The sequence below is a fragment of the Camelus dromedarius genome, chromosome 3 (assembly GCF_036321535.1).
Source record: "Camelus dromedarius isolate mCamDro1 chromosome 3, mCamDro1.pat, whole genome shotgun sequence".
Classification (NCBI taxonomy): Eukaryota; Metazoa; Chordata; class Mammalia; order Artiodactyla; family Camelidae; genus Camelus; species Camelus dromedarius.
This window is the reverse complement of record NC_087438.1, coordinates 82,516,780-82,540,073: the sequence shown is the minus strand read 5'-3', so window position 1 is coordinate 82,540,073 and position 23,294 is coordinate 82,516,780. Positions and strand designations below refer to the sequence as shown.

The following is a 23,294-nucleotide window of genomic DNA, read 5'->3' as shown; positions in this document are numbered from 1 at the left end:
TCACACACCCTCTGCAGGAATTGCTCTGCTGCTCTGTCCAAGGTCACGGCCCCTTTGCAGATCAGGTCGTAAATAATGACTAGTTAGCTCAGGACAGTTCAGAAGGGCCATCCTAGCTTCAGAGCTCCCTGAAGGATCAGCTGAGACCCTGCAGTAACTGCACCACAGCCTACTTCTCCCTCTGCATACAGCCTTGCTTCCTTTGCTTACTGACCCCGACCCCACGTGTTGATCCCAAGAGTACTCTCAAATAAATGCCCTGCCCATAAATCTCCACCTCAAAGTCAGCTTCCCAGGGAACTCATCCACCCACCCACATGTATTCTCCTCACCTGTGCTCCATAATTGAAACTCCCTCCAACCCTGACCTGAGCATTCCATTTGCCGGTCATCTCTGCAGCAAATCCATCAAAAGAGCATCTCCTCAACACACGTCATCTGAGCTAAGTGTTGGGGAAATAGTGACACTACAGTACTTGCTAGTGACATCTTTAAGATTCACTAGCAAGTACTGTAGTGTCACTTTAAGACAATTTAAGATCCATGATTAAGAAAGAAAACTATATGTTTGGTGGATTTCCAAGCATTACATGAAAGCAAGAAATTTCCAGCAAAAGGGAAGGGAGAAGAAAGAAAATTATTTGGAAACACAAAGACCTTTCTCTTGCCTTAAAGCAGAACACTATCTATTATAGCAAAGTATGAAAAGGAGAACATATACAAAAGTTCATATTAAAATTGGGGTATCAATAAATCAGAGAACAGAAAATAAAATATAAAAGGCATTAAAGTGGCCTTAACTCATTTAATTTTCCATACAACTTATAAATGTTCTTACAATTCTAAAGAAACTGGATTGGGTGAAATTTTTTATTATGATGGCATAGGTCTAAGGAGAGAAGGATTATTAATTACATGCCAGCTTCCAGTTCCTTGTAAAAATAATAACATGAAAAATTAGTAAAAAACGAAAATCTGAAAAGTTATTTGAAATCTGAAAATGTGAAGCAGTTTCCCCTGTATCTTAATTTTGACCATTTCTGCTGAATCACTTTTGCATATTTAGGTGATGAGAGCATTTAATTTGTCTACTGTAGTTAATAATGTAGCACGTCCTTCAGAGCTTGGCGTAATCTTTAAGAATCATCTGAAGCTTCTGGCTTAGCATGATGTTCCCTCTGGCCTTCAGTCTGCCACTAAAGAATGCCTGGAAAGGAGAGAGGGAAAAAAGAGTGCCAACCTTTATCATACTAATTTTATTTCTTTTATTTAAAGATCATTGTTTTGATTGAATACAACTGAGTTAACAACTCTGGACAACAAAGTTTCATAATTACAGATAGCACACATATTTTCATAGACACCTGAGAAAAAAATAAAGACTCCTTGTATATTTTAGAGAACTATAGAATAATTTATCTGAATTGACAGATCTCGGAGTTCTGCTGCAACCTACACTTCTGGCTTTAGTCTACATTCTTAAACATGAACTTGAGACCATATGAAAAAAGGCTGTCCTGTATTACAAATAATAAACATACTCAGTTCAGAACTTTAAAAGGCAGATTAGAAATATTACATTTTCATGAAAAAGAAGGCCATATAATGACAAAATACGTAAGATGTGTAACAAAGTGGTGAACAGATTCTGGGCTGTAGCATCAGAATGCCTGGGTTAAAATCTAGGCTCTGCCACTAAATGCAAGGTAAGTGTGGACCAATTACTTAACCTCTCTGAACTCCAGCTTCCTCATCTATAAAGGCATGAGAACAGCACCTAAATATGGCAGCTTTGTTGAGTGAGTTTAACAAAATAGTATGTAAAGGGCTTAGCTTAGTGTTTGGCGTGTGGTAGGAGCTAGTAAGCTCATTATTACCAAGGAAAAGGCTGCCTTGTCAAAACACTGAGGACTCCTGTGCCACTTCTGTATCTGACCTGACAGCAGAAACTTGTGCAAGCTCTCCCTTGGTGTCAAATCCCCTATCAGTAAAATAAAAATAATAATAATAATAAAACACAGTACAGCTTATTGAGAAAATAACATACAGAATATGAAAGGAAAAAGGAGTTTCCAGATTTTCAGCAAGACTGAAAAAAGAGTAATATCCATGTATATTTAAGACTACAAAGCAGCCCCACAAATATAATCTCACTTGAGAAGCATCAACCTGAAGTAGGTGTATCAGCAGTTCTTACCCTGAGATGACAGATGAGAAAAGGGAGGTTCAGAAAGCTTAAAGAACCTGCTCAGGCCACAGGGCCAGCAAGAAGTGGGCCAGGACTTGAACCCGGGTGTTCTCTGCTTAACAGTGTCTCCTGCCTATTAAACAGCAGCAACTTAATCTCAGAAGCAAATCCTCATCAACTGGAGGAAGAAGCAAAAACTACTCAAACTTCCTATCCCAGAAATAATAAAAGAGAGTTTCATTTAGTTAGGACGAAGTGCTAAGTATTCAAACTGGAGACTGGAATTCCAACCCTAAGACTGCTTTCCCTATGCAGATACAGAAATGATGGTCTGTGCGTCCTGCTGAGGAGTCAGTGCTTAGAACTGCCTGCTGGGTACTGAAGTCTGACAGGGACCTATGACCTAAATAAGAACACCCATCTCCTTGAGGTAAATATACCAACATTTGACGGTTGTTATTGAGTGCAAGAATTCTGTACATAAATCTTTGCTCTTATCTGTTTTCTTAGGACAAATTCCTAGAAGAAGAATTACTAAATCACGACATTTCTTAAATAAGTTTCTGGACCATGCTTGCATATTGCCAGTTTTCAAACTCTGCGCCTCAGGGCACTGGGACATCACAGCAAACGCACCAAGACACTATGGAACAGTTAAAACATTTTGAGGGAAATACAATGACACTGGCCAAACACAACATGAAAACTATTCTTGTATGGGCCTAATACTTCATAAACTGAACCCCATTAGGTATTTCTCTTGGCCTACAAGTGCCATGCAAAAAGTACTGAGACTGTACATTGCCATAAAGAAAGAAAGTCAGTGAAAATCTGCCACCGTGCTTTCCAGAAAGACTACACAAAACTAATATTCCCTCCAGCTACCTGTGAATTCTCTTATCCCACCCTTAATAACACTACTTTCTTAATGTCTGAAAATCTGAGGCAAAAAAGACATGCTTTAGTTTGCATGTTTTGGATACTGGGAAAAATTAATAGTTTTTCTTATGTATGTTAGTCATTTCTATTTCTTTCATTAAATACTGGTTCATATCTTTTGCTCATTTTTTATACTTAGGCCTCAGTACTGTCCAGAATTTTTATAGGTTATAAGTACCCATATACTGTATATCACCATTTTACTTTTTCCCCAGGTCTATGGAATATCTTGTACAGTGTGACATGCAGTTTTTAATTACTGCTACTGAGTTTATGTTCCATATTTTCTATCCTTGCCTTAATCTACTCAAGTATTAATTAAAAAACTACAGTACACCAAGAAATATTTTATGCTAGGAAAGAGACATGTCTCCCTGTTCCCACAGAGCTAATATTATAGTAGGGGAGTCAAAAAGTAAACATGTAATAATTAAAGCCTGTTATAAATGCTATGAAGAATGCTATTAGATAATACAAGAGGACAGAACTACTTTGGATGAAACAAAGCCAGCCATGCAAAAAGATGGGGCTGGAAATTCCAGAAGAGGCAAATAGACATTGAAGGAGTGAAAACTGATGGGAAGGAACCGAGAGGAAAGGCAATGTAAACTGAATTAGCATTGTAAGTGATAAGGCAAGTGTGAGATGAAGCTGGAAAGATGAGCAAGGGAAACATCACATACAAAATAATAATAAGTAGTTTGGATTTCATCCAAGTGCAGAAGGAAATCTTGGAGGTTTTTGTCAGGTGGAATGACCTATAATCTGGTTTACATTTTTAAAAGATTACTCTGGCTCCTGTGTGGAGAACAGGCTGGTGGGAAGGCAAGCCCGGAAGCAGTGAGCCCAGTCAGGAAACCAGCCAGGTGAGAGATGACGGAAGCTTGGATCACGATGCTATCCCTAGTGATGAAGGGAAGCAAATGAACTCAAGACACATGCTGGAGAAAGAACAAGGAGGACTAAAGACAGAAAGAATACAGAGGAACAGAAGGAAGCCAAGAAAGTTCTTACATTACTGAGCATACTGATCTGGGTAGACAAATGATGGTGCCATTTCCTGGAAAGAAAAAGACTAGGGGAGAAAACTAAATCATGAGTTCTATGCTGGACACAGGAAGACTCCCCATCAGAGAGGCAAGGAGAGAGCTGGTTATATCACTATGGCACTCAGAGAAGACGACTGAGTGAGACATTTAAACCTGTGAGTTGTCTACATATAGAGGATTGCAAATACCACCAGATGGATGCACTCATTAAAGGAAAGAGTTATGTAGAGGAGACAGCTGAAAGGAGCCCTGAGAAATACCAAAATTCAATGGCTGGGGGTAAAAGAAGATGACATCAAAGGAAATTAGGAACAGCCAAAGGTGGAGAAAGCAAAACAAGAGGATAAGGTGTCATGAAAAGCCAAGGGATGATATTATTTCAAGAAGTTGATTATTAATTGAGCTGAATGCTACTAAAAGGCTGAGAAAGACGGAGATCGAAGACTTATTCACTGGACTTAGCAAAACAGAGGTCATCAGTGACCTTCACAAGAAGAGCAGCAGTGGAGTAACAGATGTGGAAGTCATAACAGAGGGCAGAAGAGCAGTCAAGACAGGATGCTTGAATCTCTGCGGCCCAATAAAGCAGCCGCTAGCCCATGTGGCTACTGAGCACTTGAAACATGCTTAGTCCTCACTGAGATGTACTGCAATTATAAAATATACACCGCAATTTAAAGACTTCTTTAAAAAAGGACATAAAATATCCCATCAACATTTCATATTGATTACATTTTAAAATATTTGAATATATTGGGTTAAATAAAATATATTAAAATTAATTTCACTTGTTTCTTTTTAACCTTTTATCAATGTGGCTACAAGAAAAATTTAAATCACATACATGGCTTGCACTTCATGTCTATTGGACAGTGCTGGTTTAGACTATTCTTTCGTGAAAAGGAGCAGAGAAATGATATGGCATACGCTGGATGGGAATCTGATTTCAAGAGAGGGTGTTTGTTTTAGAGTCGTCAGCTTGCCTGTACACTGTGAGACAATTATGGAGTGGGATGGAAGAGACTGACACAGAAAAGAGAGGAAAGGAGAAGCAGCAATGACTTTGAGTAGTTATCTAGAGGAGGAGTGAAGAAGTCTTTGACAGGAAGAGGGACGGAACGCGCGGGAAGAAACGAAGACGGGTGCAAGTGCAGGTAGAACAGATCTGGCGATGGGAAGGTGAATGTTTTCATCTGAAAGCCTTTTTTTTTAAATGAGGCACGAAGAAAGGTCATCAGCTGAAAATGAAAGAGAGGTAGGGGTGGGGGAGTTTTGAGAAGACAAGAATGAAATACTCATATAACCAAACAAATTGGCTTCCCTTTAAATTTTTTATCACAAGCCTCAAATAGTCTCTAAGCAATGTCTAGCAATCTTACTATGAAGGTTTAGAGAGTAAGTGGCAGAGCTAAGATTCAAACTCAGAGTTATCTGATGCCAAAGAACATGTTTTTAATCACTATAATATTTTATAATTCTTTTTAAATTAGACTTTCTATCCAGGAAAATTGAACATTTCCTCCTTTATTCAAATTGCTCTGTTCCTTGTGAAGCTGTGTACTTCTCTGCAAATAAGCACTGTGCTTTTCTTATTAGGGGAGTCACTGATATTTTGTAATTTGGGTAGTGATTATAAACAAATGTTTCAAATTATATCTTTTAGTTGGTTGTGCTGCTATGTGAAAGCTATTTTTAAATAATTATTGTGCATTCAACCACATGTTTGAACTCCTCCAATCTAAGAATCAATTAGTTGATAATCTTGGGATTTTTAGCTACATAATCACAAATCAAAAATAACAAAATTTTCTCCTCCATTCTAATTGCTACATCAGTTATTTTAATTTTGTGTGTTTGTGGCTTGGTAAAAAGTCTCAGAACAATATTAACTCATAATGGTCAGAGAGGGCACTCTTGTTTTAATCATGATTTTCCACTGAAATGGATCTAAAAGCTTAACCTTCAGTAAGACACTGGCTGTTATGTTCTTTCCATTTCCAGTTTTTGATGATCAGTAAGACAAGTTCTTAATCTTATATAACAGGAATGAATGTCTACTTTTATGAAATAATCTCACCTAAAAATTTGCTTTTAAAAAGTATCAGCTGAAAAACTCCATTAGAAAAATACATGATCTGTCAACTCAAAAAGTGCTATCCACTCTGTCTTCTTCAGAGTTGTAAGGAATCTGTCTTATAAATCAGAATTTGAGTCACCTGAAAACTGCAACTGTCAAAGAAGAAGCAATCAGGACAAACAAATTAACATTTTAAGAACTTTACCTTCTGAGGATCAAGCTTGCCCAGGACCATGTCCATGAAATCTTCATCTGAAAGTGTGATGGTTGTATCAGCGGAACCTTTCGCAGGGCCTTGATACACTTTTCCAGAACCATTTTTTAGGTCAATAGCTGGGAAAAATAGGATGAAGCCAATATGTATCATTTTTTTTCATAATATGAGAATAAAATAAACCAACTAAAATGCATATATTTTTACAGTTTCCAAGTTACTGTGGTACTTATTCTAAATTATATATTACCTATCATTTAGAAAAAAATTTTTAATACTTTACTTTTTGAGATATCTTTTTTATAAAGAATGTGTTCTTCTAAATAGTCAAATCAATATGTATTTTTCTTCACTGAAGAACTTTATACAACAGAGATATTTTAAATGTGAATCTATGTAGGATAACATAAGGAAGCTGTATAAAGTTATATGGTTAAGGCATTTAGATTCAGATATAGACTACAGTCAACAAAGGAAGAAAGCTGAATTTTGTAACAGCTGCATGTTGCTTGGGTTGGGGGAAGGGAATGCACACTCAAATCAACTTTCAAAAACCTGAAATCATCAAAGGTTCTGTCATATGGATAAAAAAGTAAATCAAATTTTTAAAAATATCCTTATTAGTTTATTACACTTATAATTCACTTATAAAATGTTTTTTGCCCTAATTGTTATGAATAAACATTAAAATTGCCTTCTTTCCCCTTAACCATTTTTGACAGAAGGTTTAAGTGTCCCAGAAACAGGCTGGGTAACTGGGAAAACTATTAAAAATTTACCTTCATTGCTTGCTATATAACATTTATAGGGCTTTATGCCAAAGTTACATTTTAGAAAGTTTTGACTGTCTCGTATATGACTGACACCAGTCATCCAGGAAGCCCAATTAGACTCATCCATTGTCAGCCTCGTGAGTGTGCTTTCTCCTGCCACAGTGAAGAAGCTATAATCGCATCCCTCTCCCTAAGGCTGAGGAGGGAACTCACAACATAGGGTCAGGGAAAAGCTACACATACATAAGAAAACCCAGAGTGCTTAACTACATTCTGCTTAGCCAAGCCCTGCTCCAGAGAAAATTAATAGTGGACACAGAGAATTCTGCCAACTAAACTAGAAAAAAACAACTTGACTATAATGGTTACCATGGGGAAGAGAAAGGGCAAGAAGGGGGCTTTTGCTCTGAGTGTTTCATCCCCTCACTTCATTGTTAAGTTTCTTCTGTGAGTGTCAGACAACATGCAACATACTGAAAGTGAGGCATGAAGTACAAAGCTCTGTTTGTATTGGCACTTACATGTTACAAATGTGTTTTCATGTATGATCTGTATAGTTAAAAAGCAAGAAAGGTAGAAAAAGAAAAGGCGGCAGGCAGGCAGGGAGGGAGCAGAGAAGAGGGAGGGGCAGGGATCATGGGAGAGAAAGGAAAGACCAAAGAAAAGCAAACCTCTGGCAATCAACAGACAACATTCATGGTTTTAATTCTTCACAGTAAGTCTAAGGCCCACTATACATACCAGTCCTGCTCAGGAATAAAACTGGACTCACACAAGCTAACGCTTCAGTGCGGAATAAGTCTCTTAGCTGACGAAGGGCTATCCACCTGCCCTCTCACACACTTGGTTTTACGTGCTGCTTCACAGCCATGACTCTTATAAAGGAATAAAACATTTTTTCCGTGGAGAGCTAATAACTAGTGATGATAAAAGAAAAGAAGACTTAGAAAGGGAGGTTCTTGGAAAGAATACGGAAGTTTGGGGTAAAGGAGTGGAACTTTCAATTCCGCAGTGGCTCAAGTCATTGTCTACAAATGCTCCTACAGGAGAAGCATCACTCACCACCAACACATTGAGTTTACACATGCCTGTCAGGTCACAGTTAATCTTACTGAAATGAAGAAACAAATGATATGTCTTTTCTTTCAGTGGTAGAGTGTATTTTAAAAGCTTATGAATGATTTTAGCTCTATATTTATATAATCATTAAAGCAATGAAAAAGTTCATAAAATTTTCAGTTATACTTTACAGAATTTAATAGGGGAGGGAGAGGTGTTAGATGAGAACATGCATTTGGTCTCAAAGATCTCTGACATCTTTAGGATATATACCTTACAGATCATAAAGGGCTACCATAGGAGAAAAGTTACTTATGTTGATGCTTTCTCCCATTTAGATTATAAATTCTTTGCAGAAGGAGAATGGCCTATCTTTGTATCCCTTACTCCTCTTTGACTAGATAGTGTTTAGTAACTGCTTGCTAAATGGATGAGTAGAAAAGTACACAGAAGAAACATGCCTATAAAAAAAAAATAATGAAAACAAAAAAAGCCTTAGGTAAAAAAGAGGGTTTTAAAAAAAATTACACCAAGGACACAATACTTTCATGTTATTCTTGCCAAAATTTCATAAATGCAATCTAATAATAATGAAGAAATATTAAATAAACAGAGAAACATCCTACAAAATAACCGATCTCTACTCTTCATATGTCAAGGTCATGAAAAACAAAGACTGAAGAACTCATCCAGATTAAAGAAAACTAGAGAGACCTAACAACTAATGCAATATATGACGCCAAATTGTACTCTGATCAGTTCTTTTTCTTCCTTCACTTCTATTATTGTTGTTATTATTATTATTACTATTATTATTAGTTTGCTATAAAAGACAACACTGGGACAAGTGGTGAAATATTAATAAGGTATGCAGAAGAGATAACAGTACATTTATCAATGTTAATTTCCTGATATTGATAATTGTTCTGTGAATAGAAAAGAGAAAGTCTGTTTTCAAGAAATGCTACTGGAGTATTTAAGGATAAAGGGACAAGAAAGGGATAAGTTTCATGCCTGAAAATTACTCTCAAAATCTTCAGAAAAATAGTAATACATATAATGAAAAGAAAATAATAAAGAAAATGGAATAATATGTTAACCATCTTGAGAAACTGGTGAAGGACAGACATAAATGCTTCATACTATTCTTGTAACTTTTCTGTAAGCCTGAAATTATTTTAAAATAAACAATTACAAACAGATGTTAAGATGAATAACACATATAGCAAGATGGAAAGCCATAACAGTGTTAAGTGATTTTGTGTGTAAATGCAGTCAGGGGCTGTGCTGGTAAGACGGGGAGCAGCGAGTGTTGCTAAGAGAACAGAGATTAACCCGAAGTAGATGTATCCTCCAACAAGCAGGCTCCCATCCCTGACTGGACAGCATATTTCTCTCCAAAGGTCATCTTTCAAGTCCTTTTCTATAAACACATGAGACTCTCATTTAGGGCCCAACTCAAAATCTGGGACAAATGTCCTCAAGATACAGTGTATATCCAAGCTGAGAAACCCTCAAGGGTAAACTGCTTTAACAGCTAGAAGATGAGCACCAACCCAGGAGCTAAGAGATTCTAATGATCAAATGGTATCCTCAAGAATGAACCTATTCTGATCTTAAAAGAATGCCAGTCGCCAAATTTGTATACATTCTTCCACTTTGGGGCAAATTTCCAAGATCCAAAACAGATGATCTCTAACATTCACAGAACCACAGTCACTGTCACACAGGGCATAATGGATTAAGTATATATTTGTAGACTTAGTGCTACACAATTAATTATGTTTATATTTTTAAAAACCGTACTCACTTCGTTACTTAACAATATCCCAGCAAAAATGCACAGTATTTCTATAACCTTGCTACGTAAATGTAAAATCCAATCACACTTCTCCAATGGAAATGATTACAAATATGTGAAAGGAAACCAAATTTCTTGTAGGAGGAAAACAAACTGCTCAATGCCAATCAGCTTAAACCTATCATCCTAAGGAAAACAAAAACATTTTTTTTACTCAGTGACACTGTATAGTTATTACACAAAAATAAATGTTTTTGTCAAAAGTTTTAGTTGTCTGGAAATTTTGCTGCTAATGGATACATTCAAACAATAATTAGATACTTATTTGGAAACATGGGATTATATTTGGGCTTAGAATTACAATAAATTGTATATTTAAAATGTGTGGGTCAAATTCTAAGATGTTTACTTTATTTATAGACAAATGGAAATACCAGAGCCATTATTCTACAAACCATGAACAGCAGATAATCTTGTAGAACCAACAAAGATCTCCTTTAATTTTCTTCCTGTGTGCCATGAAACCAGAGTGGCAAAGCTAATACTCTGAGTTCCAACTACTGTTTCCACAAATATAGTTTCCAACTCTCTGCCTCTGGCTGTGCACTTACTCCTAAATTCCAGGCCCATAGTTCCCACAATCTAGTCCAGATCTCAGTCTGCTACAGTTTTGGCATCACAGTTTATTATTGTTTCTCCCAAACTTCTCTCCTCTCCCATGTTTTGCACTTCTAGTAATGGAGTCAACATCCTCTGTCACTCAGACTCAAAACTTGGCATTAGTTTTGACTCTCTCGTTCCTCTTATTTTCCAGACGTGCATGACAGGCCTCAGAGGCACCTTACCTCAAAAGACACAGCTATGACTCCTCTTCCTCCACAGCCAGAGCCAACCCTGACACCAGACCTCTCCCAGTGCTCTCCAGACTCACTTGGTTTTTTAAAAAAAATCCCAACACAGACATGCATTCTGCCCAGAGATCTGCTGTTGGTGGTATTTGGATGGCAAGTTAGGGGAAGAAATGGGGAAGATGGGCACAGTCCAGGATCTCTGGGTTAGAATGCATCTCCCAGGCCACTGATCCCAAATCCCTGGGTTCCTACACTTGCTCAAGGTCAGGCACATGTATAACTTCAGTTATACAGGTGAACTGAGGAGCTCAGCCTGTTCTCTGGAACCAGGTTCCCACAGTAATGTTTAATAATTTAAAATACAAAGAATTTGGTAGTTAACTGTTTAGCAAAACATTTTTAAAACTTCATATAAAAAAAAAGGCATTCCCTAAGTCAAAGCATTTGATCATCTATTTCATGTCATGAAGTGCCAAGATGCAAAATACAGATGCCAACATTGAATCATCTTCTAAAATACCGTAAGCTGGAAGACCTAGATAGTATCTACTGCTGCCAGCTACCGTGATTTAGCTCAGTGACACAAAGACTGAAAAAACAACCAGAACTGAAAAAGGTTACACAGCTAAGAATCAAATCCAGTAACAGGCAGATAACCAATGGTGGTGATGGTGAACCCTTTCAGAGAAAGCTTTAAGATCCAATTTGACCATTAGCTTTGATAAATAAGGACCTGAAGAAGAGATGATATAACAAACAAAAACCACAAAGCATCAAAAATTAGTAGTTATTAACAGGATTCCAATATTCCCATTTATCTAATATAAGAAAAAACCCTTTTGCTGGGTTAACTATAGGTAATTATTAAATGTAAGCACATTTTCCAATGCTGTCTACTTGGAAAGAGTCACCAAGATAAGGGGAAAAATCTTGGTTGGTTATTGACATTATACTAAAGGAAACTATTTGCCAGACTGAATCACTTGTATACTTTATAAATTCCTACAGAGTTCTATTCTGCCAACTTTGAGACACACAATTCTGGCACACTTTCTCACTCATGGATTTCATTCCTCTCCTTCATCAATATCTTCAAAAATCCTGTGCTTTATATTTATAACTCAACTTCTAATATAGCTTAACCCAGAAGGAAAAAGTTAAACTCCATCACGGACAGGTAGAAAGAAGAAAGAAAGGGAAATGATGACACCTATATTACTGTTATCTATGAAGTTTTTTAGAAAAAAAAATCAGACACTTTAAAATTGGGGGAACTAAATACATATTACATGTTTGACTTCCTTCATTCCTCTTCTGAATTAACATCCTGTAAGTACAAATGTCCTCCAGAAGAATGAACATCAAAATGTTAACTGTGGGTAGTGGGATTTACATCATGACTTTCGTCTCTGTACCTTTATATACCAAATTTTATATAATGAGCACATACCCTCTAAAAGGAATAGCAATTGTTATATTAAAAAGAATCTTGTTTATATTAAACCAAAATCACTTAAACAAAACTTCAAAATATTTTCTAAGAATGTGTAATAGAAGATTATCCCCAATAGTTCCAGGCGATTTAAAGGTAGATGGTAATTTTTTGGTCTAAGTGGGCATTTACAGTGATCTTTAGTTGTAATGAGGAATAAAACAGTCATTTTCAAGGCACTTAAATAGGCACTCTAAAATAGCAATCTTAGAGTAAAATATAATGAAAATCTACAAAACATTAGCTTCTACTTTGCAAGTAAAGTCCCAAACCTAAAGATTTTTCCCTTAAAAAAATGTTGATATAGACATATTACCTGCATGGTATGTGGTGTACAAATATTGAATGAAGATGGTTCATACCATCAGGTGTGGGACTTGCAGAAACACAGACTGCAGTCCTTGCTTCCAGGTACCACCATGGTATACTACATCTCATACATCAGCCCACAGTCCCCACAGGAGGATTATAACCAGCTGGAGTTGGGTCTAAATGTTTATATGGTCCTGGAGTATAAGTCGATGACAGCCACTTCCAGGGGCTCTTAGCTAGCCTTAACTACATGGGATCCCACTGTGTTTTACAACTGTGAAGGAAGGAAAAAATCTTTGAGCTAAAAACTATTCTGGATACTTCCTATCCCAATTAGTAGGCAGACTCAAGGGACCACAGCTGACCGGCTACAAATGAAAGGATCCTGTCCCTGTGGATGTCAAGATGGAAAACATGAAAAATCAAAAAGATATGGTGAACATTCGCTGGAACACGGTATTTCTCCAACAACTCTAGAAGACGGAATGCTCTGTAACATAAAAGTAAGGTTAGAATACTTTGTAAAGAAAGAATACATTATAAATCAAGATAAGGTTAGAATACTCCATAATATAAAGATAAAAGAAATGACAGCCAAAGTTCATTAATAGCATGTTTTATGATTCAAAATATAAATAGCACGTAGGCTATGGAATGAATGTTTGTCTCCCTCCAAAATCCGTATGTTGAAGCCCTGATCCTCAATATGACAGTATCTGATGGAGCCTTTGGGAGGTAATTAGCTTTAGACAAGGCAATGATTGTAGAGCCTCCATAAGGGGATTAGTGTACTTATAAGAACAGGCATGACAGAGATAATGTCTCTCTCTGCCTTGCAGGGAAACAGCAAGGAGGCAGCCATCTGCAAACCAGGAAGAGGGTTCTCACCAGAACCCAACCATGCTGGCACCCTCATCTTGGACTTTCCAGCCTCCATACTATGAGAAAATAGTGTTTAACCCACCTACTCTATGGTATATTTGTTATAGCAGCCTGAACTAAGATATGCTCATTGTTGGAAGAAGCGGCTAATCAATCTATAATTGACTGATGATGAGAAAAGAGGATGGATGTACACTCTCTTCACTGTCCTTTAACCTACTTAGAAACAGCACAGTGAAATCTGATGAAGCCATGTATTTTCCTGTCACAACATACAGACAATAAATACTTAGAAAGTTGCCAACAGATCTGGCTGATTAGCAAAGTGAGTCAACAAAAGTGCTAGTGCTTTATCACATAGACCGAAGAAAAGAGAAAATTATCTAACCTAGAAAATTTTTTTTACTCCACTTTGGTAATTTCATCTTACCTTCCCCAATTTTACTCTAAGAATTAAAATAAAATTAGGCAGTACAAACTTTTAATATACCACAGCATAGAAAAGTTTGTGCCATGATTAAGAATGTAGTTATACGACAGATGCAAAAGATGTGGTAGAATTTTTTGTTCCCTTTCTCTTTTTATCATCTAATTTCTCTTTCTTCATAAAATGGTACCAGGGTCCTCCTGGACCTCCCTATAAGTGGAAAAGTGACTGCTTTTTTTCTGCTGCAACTTGGCTTATTTCAAATGCCTTGCCAGGTTGCTAACACAGCACTCTACTAAATAATTTCCCTAGATTAGGTATAATTTGTATCTTTGATTGCCATCTGGATAGTCTCTTCAGAAAGTGGTGCTGGGAAAGCTGGACAGCCTCATGTAAATCAATGAAGTTAGACCACTCTCTCACACCATAAACAAATTCAACACGGCTTAAAGACTTAAATATAAGACATGACACCATAAAACTCCTAAAAGGGAACACAGGCAAAACATTCCCTGACATAAATTGTAGCAATGTCTCCCACGGAAAAACAAATAAAAGCAAAAATAAATAAATGGGACTTAATCAAACTAAAAAGCTTCTGCACGGCAAAGGAAACCATAAACAAAACAAAAAGACAACCTATGGAATGGGAGAAAATATTCCCAAATGATGTGACCAGTAAGAGATTAATTTCCAAAATATATAAACAGCTCATATAACTCAATATTTAAAAGAAAACTCAATCAAAAAAATACACAGAAGATCTAAACAGACATTTAAGAAGACATACAGATGGCCAACAGGCACATGAAAATATGTTTCACATCACTAATTATTAGAGAAATGCAAATCAAACTACAATGAGGTTTCACCTCACACCAGAATGGTCATCATTAAAAAGTCCACAAGTTATAAATGCTGGAGAGGGTGTAGAGAAAAGGGAACCCTCCTACAATGTTGGTGGGATTGTAAATTGGTGCAGCCATTATGGAGAATAAAATGGAGATTCCCTAAAAAACTAAAAATAGAGTTACCCTATGATTCTGCAATTCTACTGCTAGAAATATATCTGGAAAAGATGAAAACTCTAATTCAAAAAGACACACGCATCCCAATATTCATAGCAGCACTATTTACAATAGTCAACATATGGAAGCAACCTAAGTGTCCATCAACAGATGAATGGATAAAGATGATGTGGTGTGTATACACACACACACATATATATATACAATGGAATATTACTCAGCCATAAAAAAGAATGAAATAATGCCATTTGTAGCAACACAGACAGATCTAGAGCTCATCATACTAAGTGAAGTGAGTCAGATAAAGACAAATAATACATACCATTTATTTGTGGAATCTAAAAAGTGATACAAATGAATTTATTTACAAAACAGAAACAGATTCACAAACATAGAAAAGAATCCTATGGTTACCAAAGGGGAAAGGTAGGGGGCAGGGATAAATTAGAGTGTGGGATTAACAGATACATATTACTCTCTATAAAATAAACAACAAGGACCTACTGTATAGTACAATGAACTATATTCAATAACCTGTAATAACCTATAATGGAAAATAATCTGAAAAAGAATATACATATGTTATATATATATATATTATATATGTATAACTGAATCACTTTGCTATATACCTGAAACTAACACAAAATTATAAATCAACTGTATTTGAATTTAAAAAAATAGTAATCATGCTTTTATATTGATAATTAAGGTGATAACCCAAATTATTCACCTCTGGAGATAAAGAAAACAATTTTAAAGCTGTTAAAATAAAATGAGACTTACTCAAAACTTAAAAACATTTCATTTAACCTGATGTACTTTATGTTTAAGAGGAATCTAAAGATTAGTTAAAGAAGCATACAGCTAAGACGAGTGTTTAAAGCACTAATTTCAGATGTTACAATGAAATCTTCAAAACAGATATTTTCATTTTAATTGATTCTCTACATCTCTAAAACACATACCTACCTTTGGGTGCCCTGAAATCTATTACTTCCCATAAAAAAAGACTTACCAAAGAAGGTAAGACTTACCTACCTTCAAGGAGACAAGCTTTAATTATAACAAGGATACTTTATCTCTACTTAGTAAGGGTTAGTTTAGAACATTATAAAGCCACAGAGAAGACTTACTCCACTTCGCTGCAGTATTTCCACCTTTCGTGATATGCCACTCAAATACAGCATTTACTTTCTTCACCACCTCTCGTCCGATACCCTGAAGGCGGAGACCTATTTCCTCAAACACAAGGGTACTCTGAAGCTCCCCACCCTACCAAAAGAAGAAAATTTAATAATTTAATTTTTAAGGTTCATAAAAATGACTCAAGGGGGGAAAACTACTACAAAATAAATGTGCAGTAAGGTGATTTTTTTTTAAAAAACCTGCACATAAATAAGACAAACTAGATTTTTTCACAGTAGGTTTCTTTCATACCTTTCCTTATATTTATTTATGTCATCCAGAGCCTCAGTCCTCTTAATTAAAAAACTTTACTCTTATCAGAATTCAGAAATAATATTCTAAAAGTAGACTAGGAACTGGAAAACCTATGTCCTAACTAACTTCAGCTAGAAGACAATAAACAAATTAACTTCTGGGTCTCATTTCTTTATCTGTAAAATGGGACTAAATTCCATGAAACCTGAATTTCTTTCTAGTTTTAAAATTTCTTAAGTTATTGATCTTAGATTCTTTTTAAAGAGATTTTAATTTTCAGTCAGTTATGTGATAATATCGCTAATAACAGACAATTTAAGATCATGGTTTTGAAAAACCTCAACATTACAAAGTTAATATTTTGGAAACAGAGAACACATTTTTGTTCAAAGTCTCAGCATGTGAATAGAGAATATCACAAATGTTTTAATAAATAATACATGCTACTGTTTTTATATATAGATTCAAAACTTTACACAACTCTTTAAATCAAGAAAAAGGTAACTAATCAAGAAAAAGTTACAGGATATGTAACTTTTTAATCTATTTTTCCCCAAAATCCTGTTTGCTTAAGATTTTTCATTAAACAACTGATTTAGTTACTCTAAAACTAGAAAATTAATTATAGCCTTTTGAAAGATACCCTAATAAGAGTTTTAAAAAAATTCGTAAGTTGTCGAAACATTCCTTTTATTCCAAGCAGTTTTGAATTAATGTCCTCCAGTTCAAGAATTAAGAATCTTTCACAGCTCTTGATTTTCTAAAGCAGCTGAACATCCTTAAAAGTGATCTTGGCTGAAATTTACAAATCAAGGTATGACTTGGATACCAATGTTTATTACCTACCTCAGATGGTGTCTTAGCTAAAATATCAGATGTTGGCACAAGATCCACATATGCATTTGAAATGACGATATCTCCAGTTTCTTGGATCTTACAAAAAGTACAAGAGGGAAAAAGAAAAACCCAGTTCACTCTCATAATTCCAATGAAAATACAATTTCCTTGTGAAACAGTATCAAGTCTTTTAAAAGAAATTTACATTTTTCTTCATATGTAAAAGAAAATAATCCAAATTAAATACATAGTTCATAAATTAAATGTCAAGATGAATACACATGAAGGCTTACTCATTTAATACAACTGTTACTAACCCTAACTGTAGAATCAACTGGAGCACTTTTAAAAAATACTTATGACCAGGTCCCATCTCCAAAAATTCCAATTTAAATCATCTGGGGTGGAGCCTGAGCATTGATATTTGTGGGATTTCTTTTTTTGTTTTAATCCAAGTGTGCTTAATGGGAAGCCAGGTTGCGAATTGTTGAATTCTTAAAAACGGTAAAGGGCATGCTAAAATATCCACATGAGGTAGTGATACTCAAAGTGCATTTGCTCTGTTAATAAAGAATAAAATTGGCTAGAAATAGACCACAGTGGACTTTTTAAAGTAATAATTCTTATTTCTAGTTCTTATTTCAAATAGGAAGTGTACATAGTATAAACTAAATACTTAAATAGCCTTCTATCAAAATAGTAATTAAAGGAACTCAAATTCTAATTTCTAATACTTCATTTAAAATTATTCCAATGGTATTCTTTCATAAAACTATGGTATTGCTACAAATATATAGGATAATGCCTAAAATTTAAGGTAGCATTTATTAAAATTGATTTTTAACACTCAAGAAGGTCATTCTCCCTTGACTACTTCCCATCATACTTCAGAAAAAAAGATCTTTCAATTTGTTCATTTTATTTCAAATTACATACAGTGGAAAGCACACAAAGAAACAATTCATGAACAAAATATGCTTCAGTAAATTACTTTCTTGTAAAGGGAGGAAAAGGATTCCTTTAATAAATAACTTCTAGAAGAAGAATACCTCTAATCACTGAAGGGAAAATAATCTCCAAAAATTCTGATTTAAATGCTTGCGGTGGAGCCTGAGCATTGATATTTGTGGGCTTTCTTTTTTTTTTTTCTTTTTAATACAAGTGTGCTTAATGGGGAACCAGGGAAATATACTGAAAAGATAAGATGATGCACTTAGAATTTATCAAAATGGCAAGAATATATTATATTTGATATTAAATTATTTCTCAACCCTTTAAGTCTGTCTCTACAGGAATTATTTCTGTACTGTTTATTATTAGAAAATAAACCTGTAATGTTGTCGTGGTCCTTAACACTGTTAGTTCATAATCTTACTCAAAAAATAAAACTGAGACAAAATAATTAGAAATAAGAGGGTTCCAGAATATGTGGCACCAATATTGAATGCAAGAGGATTTCAGAGAAAGCCAGTATCTGTGTCTGTACAGGTCAGGGGAAGGGAGTAGTAAAGGACTGCCTCGAAGGAAAAAGGAGAGCTTGAACTGAAGCCTAAAAGACAAATGAAATGTGAGAAGTAAAATAAACAGTGTGCATAAATGAAGCAGGAAAATGATACTGCAAGCAGTAGGAAGTAAAAAGGAGTAAGGCAACCACATAAAGAAGAGTTCTGCAGAGTTGTTTATTTATGAAAGAAATCATGATACAGTTTAAAAAAAAAAAATGGTAGGGCCTGGGAACTAAGCTTTGAGCCAGACACACCTGGGTGTCTGTCTCAGCTCCACCACTTTCTGTGTGACCATGAGAAAGTTATTTAGGAGACCTGAACCCAGACTTTCCCATATTAAATGTAGAGTTGTTATCCATTTAATGCTATAGCCTGCTTTATAGGTACTCAGTAACTGGAAGCACTTACTATTGTTAAGTGTTTAAACTGCTCAACACAAACCATCTATGTAGTATAAATGAGCAGGCCAAAAAGCATCACCCTGGTCAACGGGGTTAACAAAAATTATCTTTAAAAAACTTTTAGGAGAGGGTATAGCTCAGTGGTAGAGTGTGTGCTTAGCATGCACGAGGTCCTAGGTTCAATCCCCAGTACCTCCGTTAAATAAATAAACCTAATTACCTCCCCCTCCCAAAAAAAATGTTAAAAAAAATTTATAAAAGGATGATTGCATGATCTTTTAGTATTTTACTGGAGTACTGCTAACAGCCTCACCCCCAAATTGCTTAAATCTATTGGGAGATATACTTTAATTTGCCTTGTCACTTAATATTAATTAAGCCCAAACTCTATGACATAAGATGTTAATTTGTGGATTTCTGTATGATCAAGATGCACATGATTACACACTACTATATATAAAATAGATAAACAACGAGGACCTGCTATATAGCACAGGGAACTATATTCATTATCTTGTCAACAGCCTATAATAAAAAAGAATCTGAAGAAGAATATTTATAGATATATTCCAAATCACTTTGCTGTACACCTGAAACTAACAACACTGTAAATCAAAATTATTTCAATTAAAAACATAAAATTTTTAAAAAGATGATTAAAAAAAAGGTACACACGATTTCTGTCTAGTAGAAAAGATAACTGTAAAGGATATGGTTTTATTGTTTCATGGGACAATTAACTAGTTTTCTCTAACTCAGCAAAATTATTTTAGAATTCCTTCCTTGTTGGACTATATAAACACTGCTGTTCTAATTCTCCTTTGAACCAGTTTTATCATCCGGCCAGCTCCCTCAATAAGGAATAAAATAAATTTTCACCATGCTTTCATTTTATATCTATCTGAGAGCCTTTAATTTTCTGAAGATCATATTTCAACAACAACTTGAATGATAGGTTGAGTCAAAAAGATATGGTTGGTTGGGTTTTCAGAAATGACATGTAGACAGGCACCAATTTAGTTGAGAATAAAACAGAAAATGAAAAACAAGGTATGGAGGTCATCTTATTTTCAATTAAAAGTTACCACTGATTTGTAAAAAAAATTTTTCTAAGTTTTTTTTATATGATACCCATAGTGTTAACCAAAAGAATGCTAGGATGGAACACAGTTACAGGGGGCAGTGAACAAAGTAACAAAACCAAGTACCTCTAACTACACTAGTCATACCTTGGTTTGGAAATGGATTCGATTTCCTTCCTTCCACATCTCAGTTTGTAGAGTTTGTCCTGGATACACTGGTTTTGCAAAACGAACCTTTTAAAAAAATTAGTTCTAGGGTTAAATATATTTTAATGTGAAACTCTTCTACTGAGGAGGGGAGGATTTAAAGGGAGGTTGGAGAGCATAAAAGAAATAGAGGTCTGAATATATTTAAGTTCATAAAATAAAAACAGTAATGATAAAATTAGAAGAGAAAGGATGTAGTTAGTGTAAGTTAATTCTTTGTCTTTCAAAGTATAGAGTCAATAAATAATTTAATCTTGACAAGTCAAGGGACAGAGCATAATCATATTAAGTAGAGTTATACAGGTAACCACCAGAACAACTTACAAGCAGTTAAAAGTGGTACTAATTAAGTCTGGGGAAAATGATCTGGGGTTAGCATATACAAGAGAATAATTCTACTTTTTATTTCATAATTTTCTTTACTATTTTACTTGCTCTTTGTACATATTATTGGATAATAAAAATACAGTTATATAGTTATATATAGTTTATATTATACATAAACTATGAACTATAGTTTATAGCTATTATTATAACTATAAAATAGTTATAATAATGAAAATAATCAATGTTATCAAAGGCAGGACATCAGAAAATAAATTTTCACTGCTACATGGAGCACCAAATGATGGAAGCTTTTGGAGCTATTTGACACCATCTTAAAGGTTTTTTAGTATATATCTTTTGATTTATGCAAAGATACTCTGTGTAGAGATGATTTTCTTTGTAATTTATAATGGATGAAAACTTGGAGCCAACTTAAAAGTACAAAACTAAAATCAATATGCTACCAACATACAGATAGAGATGTATGTCTACTAGGGTTCAAATCCAGCCATTTAACAATTTCCAATAAATTAAGGCAAATTATAAAACAGTAAAAAATAAAATAAAAAATTTAAAGGTAAATCTTGAGTTGTTAAGGCATATATGCTAATACATGTATGCTCCTAATTAACTTATAAAACAACCCAATTAATCTGTTAAAAGTATAACTGTATAGAATATCCTTCACGATGCATGTATAATACAGGTATTTATACCCCAAAAAAGAAAACATGTCAACTGCCAAGTCAATGAAATAATAAAAATAACAACTTTGGTACAGCACCTTTTTAAAACGAAATCACAAAATTCCTCTTCTCTAAAAATAAAAAGAAACTAATATTCAAATTATTAGTAATATAGGGAGGAGGGTATAGCTCAGTGATAGAGTGCATGCATAGTATGCACTGGGTTCAATCCCCAGTACCTCCATTAAAAATAAATAAATACATTAAATTACCTCACCCCCCAAAAAAAAATTTGTTAAAGACAAATTATTAATAATATACATTTACCTTAATGGCCTTGAATCTCGACACATCATTATCTGCAAACTGCTGTAAAACATGCCTGGCAGAAAATCCAAACGTACATAATCCATGTAATATGGGCTTGTCAAAACCTTAAAATAAGAGTGAGAATTTAATTAGATATAGGCACATTTCATGTTTGAAAACTAAGAATAGTTAATTCCAGGTTTCAAAAAATACATTTTTAAACTGTATTAGCCTGAATCATACCACTTATTTGAAGAAACATGGAAAATATTTTATGAATAATACCTCCGAGGAGAAGAAAATTAAGAAATGTAGGGGAAAAAAAAGGAATGTTAGAGATCTGGAAACACAAAGACTTATTTTGTTTAGCTTTGGTTTTAACCATGAAATCATCAATGGTGATTTCAATATCCATGTATGCAGATGATCCTTCTTTAATCTTCTAGTTCTTTGCTCTTTCCTCCAATGACCTTGCCCTTCACAACACCCATCCCCATGATCCTATCCTAGACCTTGCACTAGCAGGGGCTACCTTCCACCATAATCTGAATTTCAAGTACACCATTTTCTGAACACTACTTCCTACCTTTCCATATCCTTTACATACTTGTATTAGGAGAGGGCTATTTTTAAATGTTACTCAAACTACCTGCCATAAGTAGCGATGTCTTTAAATATCATTTAAATAATTGAGCTAATATTTTAATTGGCATATAGTATTAGCAACTCACCTGCTAAGCTAGCAAAGTTAGGATCAATGTGTAAGGGATTCCAGTCTCCACTGAGGCGGTACAAAGCAGCCTGTGGAGAAAGCATTATAAAAGTAAGTGGCACTCGGTGCTTTCTTAGAATGCATTAAGAGAAAAACAGGAAATACGGATGGTTATGGTATAAGAAATGCATCATAATGTACCTAATCGAAACTTTAATTAAAAAATTACTAGTTCTAACAAAGAAAGATTAAATCAAATGCTTTTTGTAATACCAGCACTGCAATCAGTTAGGGAGGGGTGAGGACTGTCAAGTAATAGGAAGGGGAACCAAGAACTACATCTGATAGTAACACTGGTCACCACTGCCTAAGGAGAAATTCACAAAAAGGAACCCATCACTCTACTCTTATTAAAACACAATGAAGATAAAAGTATACACCCTCTTCTAACCAAGCAAAATTTATGCCAACTTTTTTATGAGAGTGTTTTAAATTGAAGCCTATAATCCAATAATAGGCATATAAACATTAAACACTTCTCACAAACCTTAATTCTACTGGTACACTAAATCCTGAGATCAGCTCACCTGGCAAAAATAAAAAACAGACTAATAACTTGCTATTTAGATTAAATTTCTGCTTAGTCCAGATCTTCACATCACTTCCATACTTAGATAAGTCGAGATTAGCAGA

The 23,294-nt window shown here is 34.9% G+C and overlaps 1 protein-coding gene across 1 annotated transcript in view; it reads right to left on the bottom strand.

The window, feature by feature from the left end:
• Positions 1-785: 785 nt before the first annotated feature.
• Positions 786-23,294, bottom strand: part of HSD17B4 (hydroxysteroid 17-beta dehydrogenase 4) — a 74,760-nt gene continuing 52,251 nt past the window's right edge. Inside the window, exons 18-24 of the mRNA XM_031448880.2 lie at positions 22,621-22,690; positions 21,908-22,014; positions 20,508-20,594; positions 17,382-17,468; positions 16,229-16,367; positions 6,459-6,586; positions 786-1,207 (exon numbers count right to left, since the gene is read on the bottom strand). Coding sequence (XP_031304740.1) covers positions 1,118-1,207; positions 6,459-6,586; positions 16,229-16,367; positions 17,382-17,468; positions 20,508-20,594; positions 21,908-22,014; positions 22,621-22,690 — 708 coding nt within the window. The 3' untranslated portion in view covers positions 786-1,117. The remainder of the gene's footprint in view (positions 1,208-6,458; positions 6,587-16,228; positions 16,368-17,381; positions 17,469-20,507; positions 20,595-21,907; positions 22,015-22,620; positions 22,691-23,294) is intronic.